The following is a 27,109-nucleotide window of genomic DNA, read 5'->3' as shown; positions in this document are numbered from 1 at the left end:
CAGACTTTGTTCTATAATACAGCGCTTAATACACTAATAACCTTTCCGAGGACACCTCGAATCATTGAATGAACTCTGATTCGTTTCAACAGCTTCGGCCAGGATGCATCTATATTCCCTTGCAAGGAGTAGACCGCGCCGAAAAGTCTTTTGTGTTCGCTTTGATAATAGGCCTATCAGGCACGCTATTTGGCACATCTGTGGACGAGACGCTAGGCAGGGGAGTGTCAAATCTCCCCATTTTAGGAAAGATTCTTACGAGGTCTGGTGGATTGGGCGTCTACCGTGTAACCCAGGTGATAACTCCGGAAATATCCTCATGATATTTATGGGCGAGTTGGAATCCGCGTCTTACTGACATATATCATAAAAATGTGGCAAGGATATTATTATTTTAAACTAATAAACTTCAATGTTCGTATATTTTTAAAATAAAATAAGAGGTATTTGTAAGGATAGAACCGTGTTGGCTTAGTAGCTTCAGCGTGACTCTTATCCCCGGCTGTGCACTAATTGATTTATATTAGCGAATTAAGATTCGCTCGAACGGTGAAAGAAATCATCGCGAGAAAACCGGCTTACTTTAAACCCAAAAAGTCGTCGGCTTGTATTAGGCACAAGAGGCTGATCAACTACTTGACTGATAGAACAACAAATAACAATGAAACAGATACAGAAACTTAAAAAGGTTGTAGTAGCTAATAATTTATTTTATTTTAAGTATTTAAGTATAATCATTTTACGACACCAGTTATCCACTCTGTATTTACAAAGTATTTTATTGCCTAATTTGTATTCTAGCTATTCGTAAAGTTCGCGAGACTCATCAAAATGCAATATCATCTATAAATCTTCGCGTTCACGTAAATTATCAAATGATATTAATTCACACGGTTCTATATCTTCAAATCAATTAACATTCTATGACTTAATTGAAAAATTTAAATAACGTAGCGTGTTTTTTATTTATAACGTGCTTACCGGCGTAAAAGAATATTAGATGTTCCGTTTGGGCTGTTTAGTATTTCAGTTGGGTAATATATGGTACCATTTTTAAAGAATTTTCCTTGAATCGAACGCATTTAAAAACACTGTTACACACTTAAAAGACACACCAATTCAGTTTACAAAGAAAGAGTAGTTTTTTCACTCAAAAAATGACAGGTTAAAATTAATAAAAAAAAACAACAAGAAACCGATTGGGAATACATACAATTTGAGTATACCTATTACAGTCCGAGTCACTTGAATAGCCTCACCCATCAATTTTGGAATTTCTGTATAAATATGAACGAATATTATTTTCATACTAGTATTAATTAGACTTCATGCGCAGTGCATTACGATACAAAACAAAACACGTACGAACCTGCACTGGAACACCGCGCCCCGCGTCGGTGCGACATTTCGTCCGCGTCACATGATTAGCCTCAGTGCTATTCGAACATTACTCGCGTGCGTTTGTTTTGGTTTTTTGGTAGCAATTCTTTATTTAAGCGTCGAATATTACGTATATATTTTTTTCGAAGTCTTATTCAAATGTTTAGCTATCATGGGTCGTGGTCGAAAAATAAAAAAAACCGAAAGAGAAAAAGTGAATTTTTATTTGGATCAAAAACTATCTCACCGTGAAATTGCAATAAAAATTGGTCGCAGTCCTAAGGTAGTTAATAATTATGGGGAAAAATAAAGAAAACTATGGGAAAAACTATAAAGGTCGTACAAAATTGGCTACTTCGTCAAGTGAACGTCGGCTTATTTTACGTGCAGCATCTAATTCTTCCAAGACAGCGCGACAAATTGCGAATGAAGTAAACACCAACGCATCACTGTCTACCGTGCGATGCATTATAAAGTCATCACCAAACCTTAAACGGCAGAAAATCAAGAGGAAACCTCATTTGCGCGATCAATATCAAAAAGCCCGTTGTTATTTGCTAAAATACATATGTCTTGGAAAAATCAAAGGCATAATGTTGTTTTTAGTGATGAAAAAAATTCAATTTAGATGGTCCAGATGGTTATTCATATTATTTTCACGATCTAAGAAAAGAAGAGCGGGTGTTATCACGTCGTCATTTGGGAGGTCGCTCAGTAATGGTATGGGGGGCGGTTTCTTATAAGGGGCCTATTCCAATTTCAATTTTCCGAGGCAAACAAATTCAGCATTGTATACTAATCTATTAGAAGAAAAGAAAAAAAATATTTTTAACATTTTAAAACACCGGAACTGGATTTTCCAACACGATAATGCCTCTATACATGCGTCACAGGAAACAAAAGCTTGGTTTCAAAAAAGTAAAATTGAAGTTTTAGATTAGCCATCGAACTCTCCGGACTTGAATATTATGGAAAATATTTAGGGCTATCTATCTCGCCAGATATTTGCCGGTAGACGCCAGTTTAATAGCAGCGCAGATCTTGAACAAGAAATTCATAAAATTTAAATAATTTGGATCAAAATTACATTCATTCATTATATAGGTCTATTCCCGAACGTATTTTTGAAGTTATTAAAAGCAATGGAAAGTATACAAAGTATTAAAAACATATTATAGCCTTATTTATTTGTGTTTTATTTCACTGATGCTATTCAAGTGACGCCCCATTTTCACTACTTTAGTGTGCAGTTAGTACTATTTATTTATCTTATTTTTACTTTTTATGATTAAGCTATAGTACGACGCTAATTAAGTTTACTTATGAAGTAAAACAGGCGACATTGAATATACAACAGAATTTATATTAATTTTGGGGGTGAGGCTATTCAAGTGACTCGGACTGTATGAGTGCTGTTGAATGTTGCTTAATCATCCTGTGCTACTGCTATTTTTGTTCATATTTTCTGTGAATTCATACGCTTCAGCGGAATCAAAGTTAAGTACAATATTTCCAAGGAAGCTTTCAACTAGAGTCCCCGAGACAAAAGAAAAAGCAGCTGTATTTGCATTGAAGGGGCGATTGAAACTGTAATAACCTGGATTGAAGTTAAAAGAGCTGGCCAAAAATCAAGGTTTCTACGCTGCCATACCCTATGCCCATTTAGGGACATAAGACCTTAAGTCAAGTGGAACTATTATGTTAACAGCATATTGCCTACTTTACGTCTTCGTAATCAATGACATTATTGTTCTTCAAAACATAAATACATATAAAACAAATCTAAGAGAAAACGATAATCATATTCAAAGTCATTACACAATGGAATGCAGGAAAACCTACATAAGGAAGTAATAGAAATCATTTTAGTTTTTTTTTTAGTTCAATTTTTTTACAGTTATTTGCGTTTATCATTGGTAGTAGATTAATTTTTAATATTTCGAGGAACACACGAACAATTCCGCTTTTTGCTGGGTGTACAAACCGGAGATTTAAAGTTTGGTGAAACAAAAATGGAGTTTGTGTCGCCAAAGAATCTTACTTTGTTTGATATCTATTGTCTATTACTGTGTCTCCAATTTAGAAAACCTTTTCCGCTGAAATAATATGATACATAATGCAAAATGGAGTTTGTGTCACATACTTAAGAATCACCCTCTAATGTCTATTGCCTATTACTGTTTCTCCAATTGACATCATAGTATCTTGTTCACTTCACTACATCTACAAATAAAAAGCATATAAGTACATAATGTGTTGTTGAAAGTGATATAATTTTAACGAAGAATATCTTTATGGTTATAACTAAGCCTATATGTACCCAAAAACAACTCAAATCTTCGTGTCACCCACAGCTCCATTACAAATAAAAAAAAAAAAGATTACGCAGCTCCACGTTCCCGCAAAAAATATTAAACGGTTGTAAATTATTAAACTGTACATTGAATCCGATGAAATACTAGTTTTATTTGTAAAAGAATGCCCATAAAGGCTTGTCGGCTCCGCTCGCCCTAATGCGATCTCGATGTGAAATAATTTCTTCACTAATCCCAAAAATATATCGCTCATAAATTATCACTTGTATCGCCGCCTGTCCAAACCGAGATCGTATAGTGCTGTGATAGCTGTTTTATTTATCGATAGAAGTTTCATCAAGTAATTAGCCGCTCCAGGATTCAGATTATTATTAAGATATTATTAAAATTCTTACTGTGAAAACAAATTCGCAATGCACTGATTTTTAAAGACTGATACGAAACGCTAAAATAAGTGTCTAGGTGATAAGGTTTTCTTCTGCTTTCTGGTATTTTTATCTTGTACATATATTATAATTGTATTTTTTTATTTTTTTTTGTAACACTTATGTTTACTTCTATTGTCATACATTTAGATGGAAGAGTTTGAGAAATATGCCGTAGATTTTGTACGATGTACGATGCGGTAAACTTGAAACTATATATAAATAAATATAAGTTATAAATAATGAAGTTTAGGATCGCTATATATAACAGATACGTAGATGCAACAAGCAATCAACTGATTTATAAGGACTGAAAGTACTAAAACCTTAAAATATGTCAAACTAACAATAATACCATAGCCTAAATATATCATGTATTCGACGTCAAATATCGTTATACAAAATACCACATCCCTCAAGTCAGAGCGTGAACTGAATTAAAGACATTTGTGTAGATTAAAATACGTATAATATATTTAATAACTTAGATGATTTTATTAAATATTTTTTTCTTCTCGTTTAATCAATTTGTTCTCTTTTTAACGACTTTATCGCCTCGTATTTTTATAGCACATATAATAATACAGTAATATGAAAATTCTTAGTTACGTGCTCATAACGGTCGTCGGTTTGAATCAAGACTAAATTCATCAATTCAATTGGATTTTAAAAGATAACAATGGCTATTCAGACCTGATCCAAAGCAAAACTTTCAAACTGTTAAAAATAACAAAAGAACATCAAATAAAACTACAAAAGTCGATATTACCTATGTTTATTTATAAACAGTACAAACTACGCCCTATTCTATTCTACAGGCGGATAATTGAGCTATATAATTTGACACCTCGCAGTGAATAGCCAATTATTAATATGGGCTCTTGATTAATTGTGATATCAGCATTTAATTTTCGTGTTAACACTCGCGCCCGCCGCCGCCATTGTCCGCCGCGTGCCTTTGTGTGCCGTGACGTTTCAATTTTGAATAAATTAAATTTCGAACGCTTCATTTTTTCTAAACCTTTTTATAGACTACGGAATGAGGTCTGTGGCTCTGTCGCAGTCAATTTTGTAATTTATGAACACCGTGCAATAAAACTGGTAAGATTCCTATGAAAAAATCTTATTACTGTAACTCATTTAAAGGAAATATAATGAATATTTGTGTTAGCAAGATATTTTAAAGTATTATTTAAATTTGGACAAAGCAATCTGCATCTCATTAGCTGTCTACTGTTATCTGTTTTGACCTCCAGGTTTGACATTAATCGATGTAAATAATGAAAGGAATTAAATACATTTTAATTATCTGTTAAAAGCCAGCAGATAAGACCGATTATATTACCCAATAACATATAATTTTTGCGTAATATAAAAACAAAAGGTGCAATTTAAAAAAGACCACTAAAATCGTTTTCAGTTAGCTTCCGACCAATGAGATTATCCAATTATCGCGTTTATGGCAGCCATTTAGAAGATGGCCGCGCTCGTTCCAAATTTGAAAATCGTTGCCAACATTCGAATCAATGGTTTTATTCTAATTTTATTATCTGATTGTTATATTTTGGTTCTATGGTTAAATGGAATATGTACAAAATTTATGATTAAAATAGAATCTCTTTTAAACGAAGTAGAAATATATTTAAAAAAAACTGAATATGTGTGACTAATGACTATATAAGGTAATTAAAATCAAAGCTTTTCTATAACTGGAAACTCTGGACTAAGCCAATCACATTATCATTTAAAGGCGATAGATTATATTAAAAACTATTTGTCCACTGCCAACACCTCTTGATTAAAACCTACGCCTACACAGTCATTTATTATATTTTTTATTAATAATAACATGGACATAGTAATCAATTGTGTTTAGGTAACGAGGTGTCACCAGCGATGGGCTTTTATAACGAGAAATTACTCGTTACACGACGACACGTTTTAGCAGATATAAAAACAGTTTTAACCAGATGTATCTTATATGATATTGGAGATTGTTAATATCTTAATTATACCAACGGCAAGATACTGTTATGGGCCAATACCTATAGTCTTTTAGATTAGGTAAACTTAGAGTTGAAATATAATTTAGTTTATTTTAATTTTTTCTTTAGATAGCCTTACAGTAGTAATAAAATAAGTTCGTTAATAAATTCAATAAAATTCGTTAGTCTTCTTATAGTACCATAGCTTTCGAAGGTTGGCGATCATCATGGTTTTAATTTTTACCTTCATACACAGATGTCAGAGGCAATATAATAAAAGAACACTATGTCATTTACAGGTTGTAAATTGTCAATTTGTCAAAGTCAATTTGACGGTAGTGCGTTGGATAGATGGTTTTGATTTTTTCTCTGATCGGCGTCTTACGCTCTGACTTATTTTAAATTAAATCCAAATCTCGTACGACCATAGTGATAATTATCTGGCTTAATCACTTCGAATCTGCGATATTCATATAAAAATTCCCATTAATCCACTCTGAAATTTGCTATAAGCTATTTAATTATTAGTCTCACATAGAACATAGCCATTGAACCAAATGACAAAAGATCTCGCGATCACTATCAAATAAATTGTCAGCTAATGTAGTTTTAACAACTTGACGCCTGCACGATCTAATTACCTAGTCAGCTGCCGAGATTGAGTCATTTACATACCACCGCACTAATGATAGCTCTTTCCATCAACTATAGAAATAAAAACATAATAAGGTTTACTAAATGATGTTTGGAAATTGATTACTGTTTGTAATGAGATTTCTTTTTATTTATTAGTTTATTAGCATACACGTGACTTAATACTAGACGTTTAAATAGAAAGTATATGTAATACGTGATGATTATATTTTGAAACTTTTTGTATTGTAGAGTAATATTTAGTCAAAATTCACAACCAACTTATTTAAATTAGTGTAAATTGACAATATTTTCAATTCTCTCACACACTACTACTTAGCATACATTTAGCGAAGAAATATTAAGCGACACCTACAACACACGAATAACTACAATGACGTCATACAGTGTAACGCACTAAAGAAATAACTTCGACCGCTTTCTAAGGTTATATACAGCTTCTGAACCTAAGCCTTCGGGTCAGTTAGTGCTTTGACTGGTCTTGGTCGAGGTGTTCAGGCTAGAGGAGCAGAAACATCCTTTCATGTAGAGAAAAATGACCAAAGTTCAATTTTAAAATAAATATTATTCATAACATTTACTGTTACAGTCGTAAAGATAATAATTTTGAGATTGAAGTACCAGAATAAATATAACATGATGGGTTTGTGTTAACTCGCTGTAATGTCAAGTTTCGCGGTATCACATGTAATTTAAGTCAATGTATAAATTCGAAAAACGTCATTTAAACTGAGAAAACTCGAAACAGAGACGTCAAATCAATTTCATTCACGCGAAGGTGTCATTAAAGTTGAATCAAAGAGGACCGCATTCGTGAGAACAAAATCACTCACTCGTTCATTCGCTCCTTGCTAATAAATGAAGTTGCTAAGAATGAATACAATACCTTAGATATAGTACAAGATTTGGGGTTTGACTAAATTAGATTTGACTTAGAACAATGGTAAAAAGTTGATTAAGATGAAAGGTTATTTAATATTCTGCAAGTTTATAAGATATATAAAATAATAATATCTTATAAATTTTGTATGTGCGTGATATAATATCTCTTTGCTCAGTAGGGTTTGAGTATTGTGAAAAGCCATTAATTTTTTTTTAATACGTGCAAAAATTATATTTTCGTACTGCATATACATATTTTAATAGAATATTTATTTTAAATTACTATAATAGTATTTAATAACTTTACTATATTAAAACTAAACTATACTAAAAAGTTAATAATACATATTTATGAATCAATGATCCTAAAGTAAATCATAAGATTTGGCGATTCTTTTTTTATCTTTAGATACGATTATTATTATTATAAAGAGGAAAGATTTGTGTAGCCAATAACTAGGAGCTTCACTAGGTTCTCGTCGCATTGACCAAAGAATCATATTATGATCAATTAATATACCACATAGTTAATTTAATCTGATCGCGTTCCTAGGTGTTATTTTAATCTCTTCTCATGTTTAACAAAGCGAACGGGTATTAGCAAGTCAAACACGTGACATCAAATTTCTCAGAGATGTTTCGTCAAAGACCTTCTTCCCATATTAATTTGTGGGCTATACGACTGTCAAGCGATGATGGTTGACGATTTGTTTAAAACGACACAGAGATATGCCAATGCATTGTTTGGTTGCTGTAAAAGATATGAATTGTTTTCTAGATGGAGGTCGGATATTAATATTGACTTTATGGACAGAAGAGTATACGTATACAATACGAGGGAATAGAAAAAATCGTGCGCAAGTTCAGAAATGAGGTTGGGACTTTTTATTTATTTAAATAACTGAATCAATTGTATATTAGCGTTAATAGTTAAATAATCCGTCATACAACACATTTCAGACCCTTTCCAATGGTACGCTGATTCGGAATTGTCTGAGAGAATATCCTCTCAATATAGATCATTACAGATCCTAAGCTCCTCAAACAAAGAGTAATGTCCCTAGCTCCTACAATCCACGGAATTGTTATTTGCGTCTTTGGATTTTTAGTTATCATGGCGATTAATTACATAATTTTAAACATTTTTTACACCCATAAATATCGTGTTACAAAGAGGTTTCTTAAAGTCGCATCGCCACAGACTATAAAATCGTAAAGACAAGTTTTCCCGCGCGAACGCAGACGGGGCGGGCGTTCAGCCACAAAAGGATGTATTAACATGTCATTGCAACACGCATAAAACATGTCACAGAGAATAGGGTTGCCATGTAACGTTTTTATATTTCTCCCGATCCAATTTACTATGGGTAAAAATGGGCTTGTCATGTTATTCTATTCATTGTTTATTATTGTTTTCCGGTGTAGTTTCCCTTTAAAAAATACTTAAAGATCTTATTTAAGTACCCGGTTACATATATTCATAAAAAAATATAATTATCATATTTTATAACAAGCAATGAGCTCATTTTATTCTATTTTTGATAATGCCTTTAGCGGTGACCAGATTGGTAGCCCTAAAAAAGGGAGACTGGTTTAAACTTTGCTTCTGCGAGATGCATAAAGCCTCCATACCCATTGTTTAGCTTTACAAGTTGTTAACACTTGCTGTCTATGGTTACTTATGGCGGATTGTTTTATAATTCATTGTCTATGTACGCTCAAAAAGTTAACGATGGCTATGCAACCAACATTAAAAAATGGCTTCTGTATTTTATAACTTCTTTTGATTTTTCTTTCATAATATCAAGACTTACAAATTAGAGAACAATTTGATACATGGTTAAATTGATAATGACTGAATTAAAATAAATAAATCAGTGGCACAACAAAGTTTTTAGGTCTAGGAATCAGATTTCTGTATTTGTTTCATGGTCATTTCTGTATCTAATAGGAGATCAGCTTCCTGTGCCTGACACGCCGTCGAGTTTTTGGACGCCGGTTTCCTCACGGTGTTTTCCTTCACCGTTCGAGCGAATGTCACACACATCACGTGAGCCATAGATAGTCCATTGGTGCACAGCCGGGGATTGCACCTTGGAGGAGAATCGGTCACTGAGGCCAAACAACACTGCTGAAATATATTATTATTCATGAAAAGTACAACATTTATTTTTCTATTGTACATAAGATTTTCTAAAAAAATAAATAAAAAACTTGTGATGCAGGTACTTATGTAATGTATGGCGTAAAAAGATTAAAATCTTTTCAAAAATTTTATCTTTCGCCCTATTCTACATATGTAGAAAAAAAGACGCTAACCGCAGCAAAAACTAAAATTTTGACAGTAACTAACTTCAGGGTGTCGGTAAAAAACATTAATTTTCCCTAACGCACCAAAAGAAGAAGTTTATCTATATGATCTTCAGGGTGTCGGTTTTTGTGACGGTGTGCGCGCACATCTTAAAACTTAACTTTCATCATATTTCCCCAGCGCGCCAAAAGAAGTATAACTTATATCAATATAAATAAAATCTCTCCTTAGGTGACACCTCCGGCTAGGAAACTGTTCCAAATCACCCGAAAAATCCAAACATTAAGGCACGTTTAACACTAACAATGTAAATTACACACCAACGAACCGTTACACAAGAGGATGTAATCAAAACAGACATACAAATGACGTTATCCATCATACATCAGGTAAAAACGCGATAATAACCTATTCCCATTAAGGTAATCAACTGTTACATTTCTATTAAGACATTAATCTGAACTGGGTCTAACTATGTTTTAATTATGGGCTACGGGCAAAACAGCTGGATGTTCTTAATAATTATAGAGTTCGCGCCGACGATCGCACGTTGGTTTGCAATAGTTACTGGCGCTAGTTACTAGTCAACCATAAATATGTTTTGATTTATTAAGTAGTTATAATATAATTTATATTTCTATCAATTAATTATTTTACCAACTGTGTGCCCTTTTTTGGCAAAGGCTTCTTCAGAATGAGAAAGGAATGAGGTTCTGTCAGAACTTACCGTGTCTTCTTTGTTTACGTTTTAAAATGTAATTAATATTTATGATTCCAAAATTAAAAGTATCAACATTTCACATTATATCATTATATATTGGTTATTCTTTCTGTTGTTTGTATTTTTTTTATTTATTAATACATAGATATTAAATAATTTAATCAGTTTTTACATAAGCCTATTTTATAAAATATAAAAAATAAAGTATTTCTACTTACACTATTACAATCATGCAAATGACAATAAGTGAAATGAATTACTTGCATATGTTTATTTTTAATAAAAATAATGATAGGCCTTTTTTTACCGATGCTTATACAGTTAAACATATTTACATTTCTATCTCGTTCTTTTTAGATATTATCTATGCACCCTTTTTTGGCAAACACTTCCTCCAAATCCAGCCATTCCTCTCACCACTGTGTCACTCCACCATGTATTACCTGATGTTTCTCTTGGTCTTTCCACCTTCGAAGTTGTCTTCCTCTTAATTTATTATACCTTGCGCGCCAGTTTAGTACTTTTTTGCTCTTGCAAATTTCCACTTAAACTCATTTATTTGTATTGTAACATCTGCAACATTAGTCATGTGCTTCATAAAGATCTATCATTTATTTTATCTATTGTTTAGAATAGATATAATTATTTATAACAGATACTGAATAAGTCCAATAATAATCCCCTTATATCCTTCTGTAATGTTTAGCTTTATTCCTTCTCCATTAATAATCTTAAATATTTCAATATATCTTGTTTTGCAGACCGACCGGATGTATGTCCAAAATTTTTTTTTACAACACTAAGAATTCAATCTTCTACTCGTTCCAGTATCTAAACCATAACGGTGAACACTCCTGCACGGGCGTATTGACGCCTTCGCTGCCGACGCGGGCGCTACAATTCCTATTTCCAAGTGTAATTGTAATTAGGCTTAGAATTAGTTCTCTAGGAATGATAGTTAATTAACTGAGAGTTCAGTGTACTTAAGTTTCGTTAGATTCATTAAACGCCAAAAATTTGTGAAAGCTATGGTGTAGACGGATGTCACACTCTATCTTGTTAGATACAAAATAAAACCTTTTTAAGTCTGTGCTTCCAATTTCCATATCTGCTTTATGATCATTTGTCAATCTAATAGGCAAGTAAATTATCATCCTATGCCTAACACACGCCGACTTTTCGGGTCTATGGCGAGCCGGTTTTGTTAACAACGTTTTCCTTACTTCATTCAAGCGTATATTAATTGGGATAGAAATAAAGTCCATTGGCACAGCCAGGGATAGAAACCACGACTTTGGAAATGAGAGTCGCTCACTGATCACTGTTATAATATAAAGTTATTATAATCTAGTGTTGCTTGCGACTGGGCCTTACAATTCGGTACGTTTTATTGATCAAATTTTATAGGTTCAATCAATCAATTCGACTTAGGGTCCTTCAAGAAAAGAGCGTACCAAATCTTAAAAGGCCGGCAACTCAGTCGCGAGCCCTCTGGCTTTGAGAGTGTTACCATCAGGTTAACATCAGATGAGCCTCCTGCCCGTTTGCCCCCTGTTCTAATTTTAAAAAAATTGGTATATGATTGGTTTTGGGATGGGATTTCCTTGCAAAGCCTGTACTCTACGGCACGGAAACGCAATAGCGCGAAGGCCCTGAATGTGAGATTCCGACACGAGACTTAGCTCGCAATCATGTTCCTAATCATGTCTTGTCAAACTCTAATACGTCTGAATCTAATCTTTAGGTTGATAATTACACGCCTAAATTAACATTTCATATTTTGTTAGAAAATTAATTGTATATCTAGATGCAACGAAACGAACAAATATACTTAATAAACTTACATTGCATTGGAATTATAATAAAGAGATTTACCTTAAAGCAACTGCGATGGTGTGAAATAGCATACAATTAATGTCGATTTCATACCATTACCACCATTACTGGCGCATTACGGCAACTACAAACAGTTAACCAATACGTATCGGAGTTATTTCCACAATTATTTCTGACAAGTATTCGTGTGGTACAGCCGAGTAATAACGTCATTTCAACTCAAGTCCGCGCTTGCGGCATCTATTCGCGTTTACCACAGGATATAGGAAAGTAGGTGATCTAGAAATATATATGTATTTAATTAAGTTTCATAACCTTTTTCGCTATGGTAGAAGTTCGAAGTTTAAAATCTTACTATCATTTATTAATGCTGCTCATAAACCTAGCTTAGAAATTACAGTTTCGCAATTAATACATATTTTTCGTCCTTACATCCCAAAAAACTAAGAAATTGTGTTCGTGTGATTTTCAAATTTTGTTTAAAAATAACGATATATATATATATCGTTATTTTTAAGCTATATACTACTTACTACTACTTTACTTATTCTGACTCAAGAGTGGCGATACGGGTTACTTGATGGTAGGTACATACACTTTTCGAGGAGTGAAACCTTCACAGAAATGTCTACTTTCCCCCGAAACAGTTAAAACCAATAACAAAAAGTTTGTTTTTCAGTTCTCATTATCACAAACTTAGACGTGGATCTGTGGAAAATATTGTTAGTCCCATGTTACGCAAAAATAATTTCTATATCAGGATGATATTCTGAGTTACGAGACAAGAAAACCTTACCCACTGTTTGTACCACAACTGCGTTCACAATACGGGATACCACTACATTTAACTTAATTTGCCATAATACCCCGGGACAGATACTTAGACTGATCGATGCTAATAGCTTTTATTGATACAAGTTATAGTTCACTACATCGCTAGTTACCATGCTAAATTACGACAATATCTCCATTTCTGCGAGATCGTCAAATTACTACAGTAAGCATGTGTTGTTTGCTTTTCCTATATTACAAGTTAGTCGTAGTAGACCTATTAATTTATTTCCTTTACAGTTCGTTACATTTAAAAAGGACACAATATATAAAAATATGACGGGGTTCTATCGCTTACAAACGATCTCTGCCAGGCAACCTAGGGTTGCGTGGAGGGAAAAAACTAATAAAAATAAATTCTTATGATGAGTAAAAAGCAAAGAGTGCATAACCAAATTCTACTATCCAAACCCTGGCTCATCATGTTGATGGTTATTCTAATTAGTTATTATTACATTGGTAATTTGAGTGAACTAGTTTTATTTGTCATAAATCAATGTTTATTTAAAAATAGACTTAGAGTTCTCTACTTTTTCAATTAGCTTTTAGTGACCTCTCAGCTCTCTATCGCTCACGAACTGATCGAGCGGTCTATGGCCAGCGTAAGTGATAACGCTCGCTGTTTTTTTTGTAAAATAGTATAGTCGAAATTCATATGACATACATATATAATAGACAAGCAAGGACATGACGGATTGGCATGCCTGAAAAGTACAGGCCGCTTCTCGAGACACGCCGACTTGCCACTGTCAACGTGCCGAAAGGCGACTGGTGTCGCAGGAGACCATGGCAAGGGACCGGGTGATATGAGTTAGATTCCAAAGAAGATGGGTCGGGTGCTGGTATGGACCTGTTCAGACACGCTGGCTTCTTTCCCATCTACATGGAACCAACAATAGAGCTGGGGGGGCTTCTGAAGCGGCTGAAAAGCTAAGCATGCAAATACAAGGGTCTAGGCTCCGAATATGATTTTGTCGCATTCGATGTCGACTGTCGAGATCCTTGGTCCGTAGGGTCTAAGCGCTATAAGACTTTTTAAGGACATAAAGGTTAGTCGACATCACAGATAACCGAAGAGCTGGCAGCTACCTCGCACAAAGATTTAGTCTAGCTATTCCAAGGGGGAACGCTGCCAGTATCTTCGGAACCTTACCTAATGGGACTCCTTTTAATATTATATTTTAGGACAGTTATTGATTCTTTGATATTATAATACATATTAATACGCATACATGTTGCCTATCTTATATTAAAAATTGTAAGCTAGATAGAATGAGTGAAAGTTGTAAAGTTTGACTTGTAAAGCTCTGGGGTTGTGACTTAAGATTATAATGTTTTAAACTGAAGTTATTTAACCTCAACACAAAAACACTCCGCCCGCCATCTTTTATAGAGTAGAATCTGTAAGGTTTTGTAATGCTGATTGCTGTGTTTAGTGACATCTAGCATCGAATATTTTGACTAAACCGATTTCACAGATTATTATTCTTTCTAGCGAAATGCCGTTTATTACAAATTTAAAAAGATTTTGTTGTACCGAATACAGATTATATTCAAATATGAAAAACGACATTCCTTTAATGTGATTGTGACATGCCCACAATAATAAAAAGATTTTTAATTAAACCGCAGAAATAAATGCTTAGCATTATTTTATTTTTTTTAGGCACTTTAGTGGTCACTTTGTAGAAATAAAGCTAATATTAATGTACTTGGTCCTTTAACCAAACGCCATGTGAGTAAATTTTCATATTATTTAATAAATATTACAAAATAATATAAAGTACTCTCTTATTAACTTATATTTTAGGAGTTACGTAAATCTCTCAACTTTAGCAAACCATAAACGACAAGAAATGGAAGATAGAATTCACATGTTTACAGCTAAATGTGACAACACGATTAAGAATTTACAATATTTAAAAATACGGGTATGTACCTTTTAAACAATAAATAATAATTTTAAGTACCATACTTATATTTAACTTAATTTATATCCTTCTAGGCTCAAGGATTAATTCAACAACTAAACTGTGACCACATGGAGCTGAAAGATCGGTTTTTAAATAGTGTTAAGACTTTAGAAGAATATTCTTATTTAATAAATGATATTAATATAGCTGTAGAAGAATTAGGTAAGTAAAAGTTAACTTTTTAAATTTTTTTAAATCCTATATTCAGTATATAAAATCATGCTGTGTAAACACAGTGGCTAGGTATAATAAAAAAAATAAAAAATAGCCTATTATCCGAGTATACTATAACTACAGTAAGTCCATGACATTTAAATTTTACACTAATACTCGACCTCAGATGGAGTGCAGGCCTCCTCCAGATTCTTCCACTTATCCCTATTTGTTGCTATAATTTTCCAGATTTTTTTGTGGCTAGGTGTAGAGAACTAATTCCATACCATTAATATATCCAGTGTACCAATGCCATGACATATACATACTTATGTAAAAGTAAACTTTGTGTTGAAATCAGCACGCTTAAAACCTAAAGACGTCCATGCCTCCAGGCAGATAGATTTACTAATCAACTACTCTCCTGAATGATTAAGAAAATAGATCTTTTACCAATTTCCTGAATGTCATTGATTTAATAATACTACATAATGTGAGACTTAATAATAAAATTATTTTAATTGCTGCTTAAATACAAGTTATGTTTTTAGTCAATCCTGCCAATCGGTCTGCTCCTCCAGGTTTTGGGTTGACAAATAGATTACCTCCATCAATCTCACCATTCAATATAACAGATACAATGTCTGAACCTGTGCCATCAACTTCAAAAACTTGTTTGAAGACTCAGGACTGGTCAAAGAAAAAGAAAATACCAAAAGACCAGCCTTTAATTTCATTTTCTAATGAGTCTTTGCAAGAAATAATACCTTCTGTAGAAAAACATTGTAATAGTCAAACTATTACAGAAGGTATAAAAAATATTAGTTTTGAAGGTAAGGAACATATTGTTAATATAAACTGAAATAGGTATACATAACTATATATATAACTATAGGTATATACCTAGGCCAGCTATAAGTTCTGTTACAAATGAAAATGCATTTATTTTATGAACTAATATAATTTTATTAAAAATTAATACTAACTTATATTTAGAACACTAACTTACTTTTTAAAATATGATTATAAATATTTTAAAGTGTTTGTAGTAAGTACTGGTCTTCCATATAATGAGAGTTCAGTTCAGCAGAAAAGTATATATATAAATATATGATAAATGGTATACCTACATATTAGGTCATACAGTTTCTAGTCTCCCCTTCTAAAAGTTTTTTGATGTAGTGTGCTTATCTAGTTATAAGTATAATATATTACATATTTTACCTATTTTAAATAAATTTATTGATTATTATTTTATATAATATATTTTATCTACATACTTAATTCTCTTACATCCTCTGATGATATTTGCAGCATGCATTCTATCAATGTTATGTCAAACGCTTACATCAAAAAAGTTTGAATTGCATGGTGGTTAAATTATTCTTTCTTTTTTTTAAATTTCCTCGTAATTTTCTATTTTATTTTCTTTCATAAGAACCTTTTCCTGTCAATAGAAAACACAACAAAAAAGAATTAGCGAAATCGCAGTCCAGCCGTTCCCGAAGCTTAAAGCGCGTCAAGGGAAAATAGGAATTTATTTTTAATATACTAGCTGATCTGGCAAACGTCGTTTTGCCATGTTCATAATAATGAAAAATAGGGGTTGATTGTAGAGGGGTAAAAATTAGGTGTTGTATGTATTTTCTCATACTGTATCAAAATTAAAATTATCTAAAAATTAAAAAAAAATTTAGGGGTGGACTACTCTTAGCATTTAGGGGGATGAAAAATGACTGTTGTCAGATGTTGTCAGATTCTCAGACATACTCAATATGCACACAAAACTTCATGAGAATCGGTCAAGCTGTTTCGGAGGAGTACATAGATTCATTCCTTAATTTACAGAAAATCAAGTATTATTAAATTATTTGCTCTATTGGACTCTGTCCCTTGTCACTGCAACTTTTACTCCATGTACCAACTATGTAACTATAACATTATATATTTATATTTTTAGATGCTGGAAATGTGACATTGCCGGCACAATCAGTGTTGCAATTGGATTATGAATACCCCGCTGTATTATTACATGTTGATGGAACATCCTTTTGGGTGACTACTGAAAATATAGATGAAGCATTTCAGTAAGTATACAAGCAATCAGAACATCTGGCGTGATAAATCTATGGGTGTGATAGTAAGCGTCGCGATTTCCTAAATCATCAGAGTTACGTCCCGAGAGTATAGCCAGATGTAGGCACTCTCTTCGAAGGTTATATTGCGTTATTTGTTACATAGCAGTTAACATTATTTCGCTTGTATTCTATTGTTGTACGTGAGGGTTTAAGAGTAAAACAAAAGTATGTTATTTAAAGCACCCGATTTTTTTTTATAGAACAGGGGGCAAACGGGCAGAAGGCTCACCTGATGTTAAGTGATACCGCCGGGCGCCGCCCATGGACACTCAATGCCAGAGGTCTCGCTAGTGCATTGCCGGCCTTTTAAGAATTGGTATGCTCTTTTCTTGAAGGACCCTAAGTGGCATTGGTTCGGAAATACTTCAGTTTGCAGCTGGTTCCACGAAGTGGTGGAACTTAAACTCGATGATCCAGGAATCATACAGCGAGAATGGGATAGACATAATACTTACTACTACTTTTAAAATTTATTTATTTTATTTGTTCTAAATTGGTTCATTTTTTTTTTTTATAAAAAATATATACTGTAAACCTTGCGATGAAGTAACCTTGCTATATAATTAAATTTCTATTAATTAAAAAAATTTCAGATTAATGACAGACATGACAGAGTACTACAAAAAGTACAAGGTAAAATTTCCACTCAACCAAATGATGCCTCTGTCGTGTTGTGCTGTGTATGAAGAATCCGATTCATATACCAGGGGACTCTTCATACAACTCAGTGAAGTATGTTATTTTTTATAGGACGATGTGTTGTGAGTGAGAATTAAGTTACGTATACAGGGTGTCCCAAAAAGAATGAATAATCCTTGAACCCCGCACGGAACAGCGTTGTGCTAATAACGTATCTTTAAAAAAAACATATTTTGAGTATCACTTGGATTTTTTTTTTTGATATTTTTTTCTGAGCGCTAGAGAGATGTTCCGTGCGGAGTTCAAGGATTATCTATTCTTTCTGGGACACCCTATATACTGCTGCCTATGGACGTGGCCAGGGTGTCGCGAGTCCGTTGACGGATTATTAAGACTATGTTTTATATAGCAAAATAGCATCCGATTTAACAAAACTTTAGTTGTGTGTGTGGATAATATTAGTTAGACTTAAGAATCATAATCGTGTACCCTTATTTATTTATTGTGTTTCATTATTTCATTGAGATAGTTTCAATGATTTGTAAAACTTTACCACTTTGGAGAAATTTAAAAAAAAATATATATTTTTATTAAATCCATAACTGAACAATTAAAGTCAATTAATCTAAAAATATATATTGAATTGTAAGGTATGTACGTGTGTTTGTACGTATTTACCTTATCTTAAAGATCAGGTCATAAATGGAAGTTCCTCTTTCAGGAGGACATCCGGTCTGCCCAAGTGCATCTAGTAGACTATGGGGAGACAAGATTAGTACCAACCTGTTGGCTTCAGCCGCTGATGCCACAATTCTGTGGCTTGCCACCATTTGCCCGATATTGCCATCTGGCTGGGGTGAGTTTAGTAATATTTTATAGGGCTAACGTTAAAGTCACACTTGTAGGATAAATTGCCAGCTCGCGAGTGAGGTGCCGGCCTTTAAGTTTTGAAACTGGAATTGAGGATAAAATAAATTATAGATAACTAAATGGATGATATGTCGACCTCTGTATGTGTTAGTTAAATATATTAGGATGGTATATTATTTGGCTCGAAGGCAATTTGTAACATATAAACTTTAACTCCCATGAATGTTTAAGTATTAATTATTAATAGTAATTGCTACGGATGCGACGGTCTTATAGGGAAGCGATCTCTTCCAAGGAACCCTAGTCAGAAAAATAACTAAAAAAACCAAAACATCGATTAAATTATGGCATACTTAAGTCTTCGAGTGTAAGAGACTGACAGAAATGATGAGAAATGAAACATACGGCGTACACAAAAAAAATACAATTATCAAATTTAGTCTAAAATATTGAATATACCTAATATCTATGAAAATTTTAGGTGGAGATAGATTGTGACGATTCAGTGGCGGTTCGGAAGGTTGAAAAAATTATGAAAATGCACCTCGGAAGGAATTGCACAATCTACGTTGATGATAAGTTAGTCTTATTAATTTTTAACGTGATTTAAGTTCGGTGGCGTGCGATGGAGGGATGTTCAAATTATTTTATTATTTTTTTTAATTAGTTTTTTTTATCAGTTGAACTGTCATTTTCATACAAAGATCTATCCACAAATACCGAACCGACCTAGCATGAATAGATTGTATCGACAGACGGATATCACAATCTTTTTCCAATATTTGGTTTAAGATGTCTATCTCAGATGGTCAAAAATGGATTGAGATAGGTTATTGGGTTTGAGCGTTAAGGAGCTTTATGCCTTGGAGATGATCTTACGCGAATATTATCAATTTGTATTACCGATTATCTTTTTGGATTCGGTTAGTACCTAAAATATGGAATTGAATAAAATTAACAATACACAAAACGAGTGGTGATTGCAATAAAAATCACCACTCTTTGTGTATTGCAAAGCAAAAATGTATTTTGTGTCAGGCACAGAAGGCTGATGCAAGTAGATGAGTTGTCTATTAGAATACACAAATGACACTGAATGAGATACAGAAATCTGAGGCCGAGATCTAAAAGAATGAAGCCAACTAGATATTTTTTTTCACGTCACTTTGTTTTCAGCAATTCCGAATCCCTGGGCGTTTACGTACTTTTGGAAAATGGAGAAAAAGTCAACGACATTGTCCTTAAGGCAATTTCAGATAAAAGTAAGGCAAACATTATTTCTTAAATATAGGTATTCATCTGAACTCCCTATATAAAGATTACTTATTTTAATACTCGCTCGCTATAAAAGCCTTCAAATATCGAAATTTTTATGAATACGTGAGTTCGCAGTAGTAACATCGTGTATCTTATGAATTTAATATTATTTTTTTCAAATGATCGTTTATTAGCTAAGTTACACTAAGGATAGTGTATATATTTTTGAAAAAAAAATAAAAAAAATCTAAAACACGAGTCCGCTTGTTGCTGACAGCGGCTGCTTTAGAAAAACAAAAAAATAACCTTTTTTCAGCTAATAATAGCCAAGGATCGGATGCTTCGGAAGGATTTCCAGGTCTTACCGAAGAAAACTGTGATATAACACAAATACCGGAATACGAAGATCCAGTGATCGCTGTTACGGTAAGTACAAAATAATTTAAAAATAAAGTAACCGACTTAGCAGGCATAGCTCCATTCGTGTATTATATTATACGCCATAAATACTTATTAAAACATAATATAAACTTTTCCTTTATTTCAAGTTAAAGTCCATTATTAGGTTTTTAATATATTTATTAGTTATTTATTTCTGATCACTCTCGATTTTTATAATAATCTTTAAAATATCCATTGTTTTTACTCTTTTCTAAGTAAATTAACTTATTTCATCCTATATTTTTATAAATAAATCATTACTTAAAGACTTGCGTCATTTCTGTATTTTTTTATTTATTTAAGGGTTATCATAACCGAGACGAGGCGGACATTTGCAAGCACTACAAGGGAGGACCGGAAAAGACATGCTTCAAGGGGAAACGCTGCACAAAGAAACACGTTGTGAAACACCCAGGTCATTGACCCTTGACATTATATATAATATTCTAAAATGCAAATAACTAGTAGCCCTACAACTTTTGTCTAAGATTTCTGTATATTTTTTTAAAAGGCAAATAGATCAGCCATGACTAACACTGATTTTTGAGTCAGTCTCTAATGACAATTGATCATAAATCTGTCAAAATCCTGCTGTCAACGCATAGAGATTGACAGCTCTTGAAAGATTACCTCGAATCATTAAGTGGCATAACTTATGGTACATATATAGTCCCGTCTCTTACAGGCCGGTATCACACGCACAAACATGGTTGTACATGGGCTGTTGCAGCTATATTTAAAGGCCCTCCATTATCATAAATAAAATGGTTTTAGATTTTTTTGTATTATAGTATCGATAATTTTTGCTTTCGTAAAATTTAGTACCTAAACTATAGATTACTGACAAATTTACCAAAAAGTTATTTGCAAAATGACACAAAAATATGTTATTGCCGTTTGCATCAATGCGAACTACCTGCACTTTTGTAAATAATATTGTACAATATTAGAAACATAATTTCATAACACACGTTTATATGTAAAATAATACATGTAAATACTAACCTAATCTAAAATTTCTCGCTAAGTGAATGTAATTCGTTGAGAAATAAAGAATTTTTGAATCGACTTATGGGTCATGTTAGATTACATAACTCATGCATTGTGTTTTTTGTGTGTTTCGTTATCGTGCATTTTTATATAAATGAATATTACGCTAAGATGGATTTTTATACAGATGGGTGGACGTTGGACCGAGTGTTCGTACCGGCCAACCTAAAATCCTTGCCGTTGCCCGCCGCCGGAAGCTTTGTACGCGTGGTCGTATCGCATGTCCCGCATTTTAATCATTTCTACGTACAAATGATAAACGACACTAAAGGTAAGAATTAGTATATTAATTATTGACGATCTACTTGACAATTATGTTTTTAGGAATGTATGCGTATAGAGAATGTTAGAAAATAAAAATCTTTATAAAACTTAACAAAAAAGGATATTAACTAAATATCCTATAAGTGCACTATAGTACGGACGCGGAGCACGAAGAATTTCGTAGAATGACCCCTCATCTTATGTCTTTGTCGCTCGCGCATAAACATATTGCCGTTGCGCTCACACAGATGCAGTGACCGCCGTATTCAGAGATTGTAAACCTTTTAGTCATAACCATAAAGACATGTGGTGGTGCACATGTACTTTGGTCTGTTTTGTTATAAGTAGTATATATGTTATAGTATAATATATAAGTAGTAACGTATCTGGCGAAACGTCTGATAGTTCATCAGAAATAGATGCCTCTGACTAAAATTAAATGTTTTTTTTAAGAGTTTTTCTGTTTTTTTTACCAAATCTTAGTCGCAATCATAACTTTTCCTTTTTATAAATCCATCAAGCCGTTTAGTCTAAATAAAAATCAAAGCTACCGTTTTTAATATTCGTACTTATAAAAAAAAGTTTTTAACCACTTGCAGTAGGCCCAAAGGTTATATATATATATACGAAATTCTTCGTGCTCCGCGTCCGTACTATAGGATTCCCAGTGTCGCGGGCAGCATGTCTTCCTTTTGGCATGTTGACGGTACTTAGAATAATTTTTAAATAATGCTTACGTTTTATAATTAAACTTTTGCACGGAAAGAATATTTTCCTTTTCAGCACAGGACATACAAACAAGATTTTTTTTCAAATGAATAATTAAAAAAAAGAAATTTCTTTTTCTAATACAGATTTTTCTTGCTTCCATTAAATTCCAACTTTTTGTAAGTAATATCACAGTAGTAGTACTAGCATATACAGTCCACAGTGTATATGTTTTGCGGGTAATAATTCGTTCCATAAATTACTTGTAAGTGACATTTTCTATGTATTTTAGATATAACAGAGAAAGAGTTCCATCCGCTGACTTCTTTGTCAGCTCTTGTCCAGGATATGAACTCTGCAGCTACGATATCCACATATAGACCACTTAAGGTAATATTCTTAAATAATTTTATTTAATTGAAAAATTCTAATTTTAGAAATAACCAGTGACCTTACTTGAACAACTTTACAGTTTTTAAGATTTTTTTAAAATGTTGTGACCAAAGTCGGGGCCGCCAAAGACACAAAGGACTTATTTTATCTGTTTATAAACACACGTGAGACCAGAGATTTAGAACCTTTTAATTATACAATATCTATCTATCTACTCTATAAGTAGGAGTTTCTAAAATATATATATATATATATTAGCAACTCCTACTTATATCTGTGTGTGGCATAAGGGTATCCCGGGATGGGCTCTGCTAGCAGAAAAATTTTTGCTGAATTATCTAATATGTATGTCTATATGTACATTAAGTACATACGTACATTAATTATAACCGGAGTGTTCGTCGCGTGGGACCGGCGAGAGACGCCAAACCTACCCACCAGACCTAGGAAAGGGGAAAACAGGCTGGCTGAGGTTGTCGAACACGGATATACCCGGTATTGTGTTTATTGACACATAAAAGTAAATAAAAAAATGTATAAAAAATATTTTTCTATTTGAGGACATAAAAAAGACATTGTAAATACTCGTTTTTTGACAATATCTTGACATTTTCTGTTTAAATGAAAAGTTGATAGGTATAGTTATTTCGATGACATATTGAGCTATATGCCAATGGAATATATTCTTAATTTCAGATGATACCAGCTCCGGGAGAGTTGGTAGCTTCTTTATATCCCATGGATGGAAAATGGTACCGCGCGAAGGTTCTTACTTCAACTAAAGCTGATCGAAAAGTCGAGGTAAGAAATTCAGAATATATATAGCTAAATAAACTTAGGTCTTTAATCAAAATCAATTTGAATTATTATAGAAATTTCTTGCGAAATAAAAACTAATGTTTGAAGTGTTTTTAGCATCATATAAAAGTACCTAACCTAACCCAACCTGTATCATTATGGACAGACCAAAAAATAAAATAAATTACTAAACACCTTTTTAGGTCTGCGCCTCAGATTGTTGTATCTGAGACTGCTCTTTATTGGACAGACAAATCTAAAATGGTTAAAGATAAAAAAAAATGATTCCATTAATATTCAATTATTTGTCTATATACATTTTCTAAATTAATTTATTATTTTTAGATAAAATACGTGGACTACGGCAACGTTATATGGGTGGACGAAGAATTATTGCGCGAACTTCACCCCCGATTTTGCGTTTTGCCAACTCAGGCTACCCTATGTATTTTGGCTGGCATTACTATGAAAAATCAGGCGGCCACCAATCTTATAGCTGGGCGAAACGCCCTCATCGCTCTAATACAGGACAAGAAGTTCGATGCGGAAGTCATGTGAGTATTATTATAGGGTAGTTACAAAAATAAAAATAAATGTGGGTACATTTTTATTAAAAAAAAATCAAATATAGAAACTATATTTAGCCTGGAATATCTACGTTGTATGTGATTTGTGTGTCACCTTTTAATTTAGCGTCACTTACTAAGCTGTATTCAATGCGATTTATATCTGAACATTTTATGTTTAGTAAAACACTATTTGTCTCAATGCTCATAGTGATAATGACTCGAATAACTTTGGGAATGTCTGTAAATGTTTTGCATAGAATTGATTTGAGTATGTCAGATGCAACTATTGTGTGCTTAAAACAACTTTGCCCTGTTCATTAATAATAATAAAGCCCGTTTATTTCCCAACTTTACAAATATTGAATGTACAGTATATTTTTGTTTTATACATTTTTTTCTGGTTAGTCAATATACTAACTTCTTTCTGTACCGGAATACTTTCACTGGTAACGGCTTCAGCTTATTCTAAATATCCATGTCTTTTTTTTCTCAATTCCCTTTTTTTAGAGCGTCCTCTTCTCTCCTCTCTTTTGTATAAAGTTGCCTTTAACGTCTACCTTTTATCTGAGCATCTGTTTTAGGGCATAATGAAACGAATCTATAACTTGTTTTTCGTCTTTTTTATGTATGTCATTAGTATATCAATGAATTTTTGTTGATATGAGCTATTCTTGTTTACAGCGCCACTGATTACGATAGTATAACTGTCTCTTTATACGACGAGAAAGGCAACAACATTGCCGAACTACTAGCCTTACAAAAAGTTGTCGAACGCCAGGAATACACAATTGACTACAAGTTAACGGACGGTCGACGATATGTCATAATTCCTTCTTAGATTTCGATAAAATTTTCGAACGAAATCTTCCAATTGAATGATTAAATAGTTTGTGATCGCTACATATTACTTATATTGGAATCAAAACTATTTTTTTTATTTTTGTAAACTACTAGTATATGTACATGAAACTTGCAGCTCTGTCGTGTTGATAAAGTGAGCGTCGAGCGATCTCTCCCAAATTCTTGCTGTTATATAATTTTTTGTGCCCTTATTTCAATAATAATTGATCGAGACGACATAGCCACGTACCTATGAGTGAATCGTATGTCAAGTCACTAATCACAATCTCGTCTTAAATGTCAAACTTTGACAGATCATAAATTTAGGTTTAACTTTGATGTTTTAGAATACCACAATATTAGAATGGTGTCGTTTAACTCTCATTATAGTATTTTTACTTCAAGTTAATTTATATCTAAAACACTAAAGAAAATTGCACGCTTAAAGTTAATCACATGAACCTTATTTCATTTTTATGTAAGATAAGATTAATATTTCAGTGTACAGAAATTTGTGGCGAAATGTTATAGCTGGATTTGTTTAATCTTAATACTTTGTCAAAGACACTTGTTACTTTTTTATTCGTGATAAGTACTTATTTTGCTGTTGCGGCTGTGATAAAATAATCTGTTCATATGAGTGAATATTATGTTCATTTATAAAATGTATATGAGTAGTTATAGCATAATATTGCTTTTAAGGTGAACATATTTTTAATTCTTGCTATGTTGATGACAAGTTACTTTTTATGATATATGTAGTTTTAGGATGAATGTCAGTATTATAACCCAACCGAAATTGTACGTCTAAGCCTCGACTTTTTGTCCTCACGATTCTTTTGGCACTTTCCAAATATATAAATCAGATAAAACAATACATAACTGGTTTAAACTTAATGTAAATTCACTTTATTTAAAAAGTAATTAATCATTTAATCAATATTTTACGGGTCGGTAATCAAAATGACAGCTGCCAAAGTGACAGTAGAGGTACCATTTATACTAAAAAAAACTTTTTTTCTATGAGACTGTAATCTATAAGATAATCATTTTCTAAAGATGTATATTAAGTTTATAATTTTTAATTAGTGTTAAAGTAATTATCAGTCTGAACTTTTGATAAAATCACTAGACGCAATAGGTACATTTGCATATTATATTACAATTGAATTGACTGACTTTTCGATTAAGGGAGCATTAGTATTACGTCACGCATTTTTTGGGGACTCTTGACCCCCCCCCCCCCCCCATGTAACGCGCCGTAACGTTCTTCTGTACCAAATAGTAAAACGTTTCGTCACCACCCAGGTACTTATGACTCCTTTAAGTTGGCATTTATGTGGTGTTTGGAAAGTCGAAAATAATATATACAAGAATGCATAATGCAATCCTCCCGCATCGTAACGTTTAATTCCCGCCCCCCCCTCAAATTCGTTACGTGATACTTGAACGCTCCCAAAGAAGTCGGACCAGAACAGATGCAGAAATGTCTACACCAACCCTTTGACTTATGTAAAGCCAAAGCAGCTAATCCATTTTTTTTTTAAATATATTTTGCATTTTTTGAGACTTTGTTTTACTAACTTCGTTTAATTCTCTTTAGAGTTAACACGACCGATGTTATAAAATTATAAAAACTGTAATAAAAAATAAGGCAGTTTTATGACATTAGATAA

The 27,109-nt window shown here is 32.9% G+C and overlaps 2 protein-coding genes across 2 annotated transcripts in view; one reads left to right on the top strand and one right to left on the bottom strand.

The window, feature by feature from the left end:
• Positions 1-14,938: 14,938 nt before the first annotated feature.
• On the top strand, positions 14,939-27,000 carry LOC110998381 (tudor domain-containing protein 1-like). The gene is made up of 16 exons (XM_022267018.2): positions 14,939-15,075; positions 15,151-15,271; positions 15,346-15,475; positions 16,018-16,299; positions 17,427-17,553; positions 18,198-18,336; positions 18,965-19,099; positions 19,595-19,692; positions 20,290-20,375; positions 20,687-20,796; positions 21,115-21,226; positions 21,989-22,132; positions 23,126-23,223; positions 23,923-24,027; positions 24,370-24,578; positions 25,275-27,000. Coding segments are annotated over exons 1-16 (2,055 nt in total). The 5' UTR covers positions 14,939-15,073; the 3' UTR covers positions 25,432-27,000.
• The window catches only part of LOC110998380 (cyclin-G-associated kinase), a 34,708-nt gene continuing 33,624 nt past the window's right edge, over positions 26,026-27,109 (bottom strand). The window contains exon 20 of the transcript XR_006750732.1: positions 26,026-26,037. The gene's annotated coding sequence lies outside the window, so the exon portion shown is untranslated. The remainder of the gene's footprint in view (positions 26,038-27,109) is intronic.

This window comes from Pieris rapae, chromosome 16 (genome assembly GCF_905147795.1).
Source record: "Pieris rapae chromosome 16, ilPieRapa1.1, whole genome shotgun sequence".
Classification (NCBI taxonomy): domain Eukaryota; kingdom Metazoa; phylum Arthropoda; class Insecta; order Lepidoptera; family Pieridae; genus Pieris; species Pieris rapae.
This window is presented reverse-complemented; position numbering and strand designations above follow the sequence as displayed.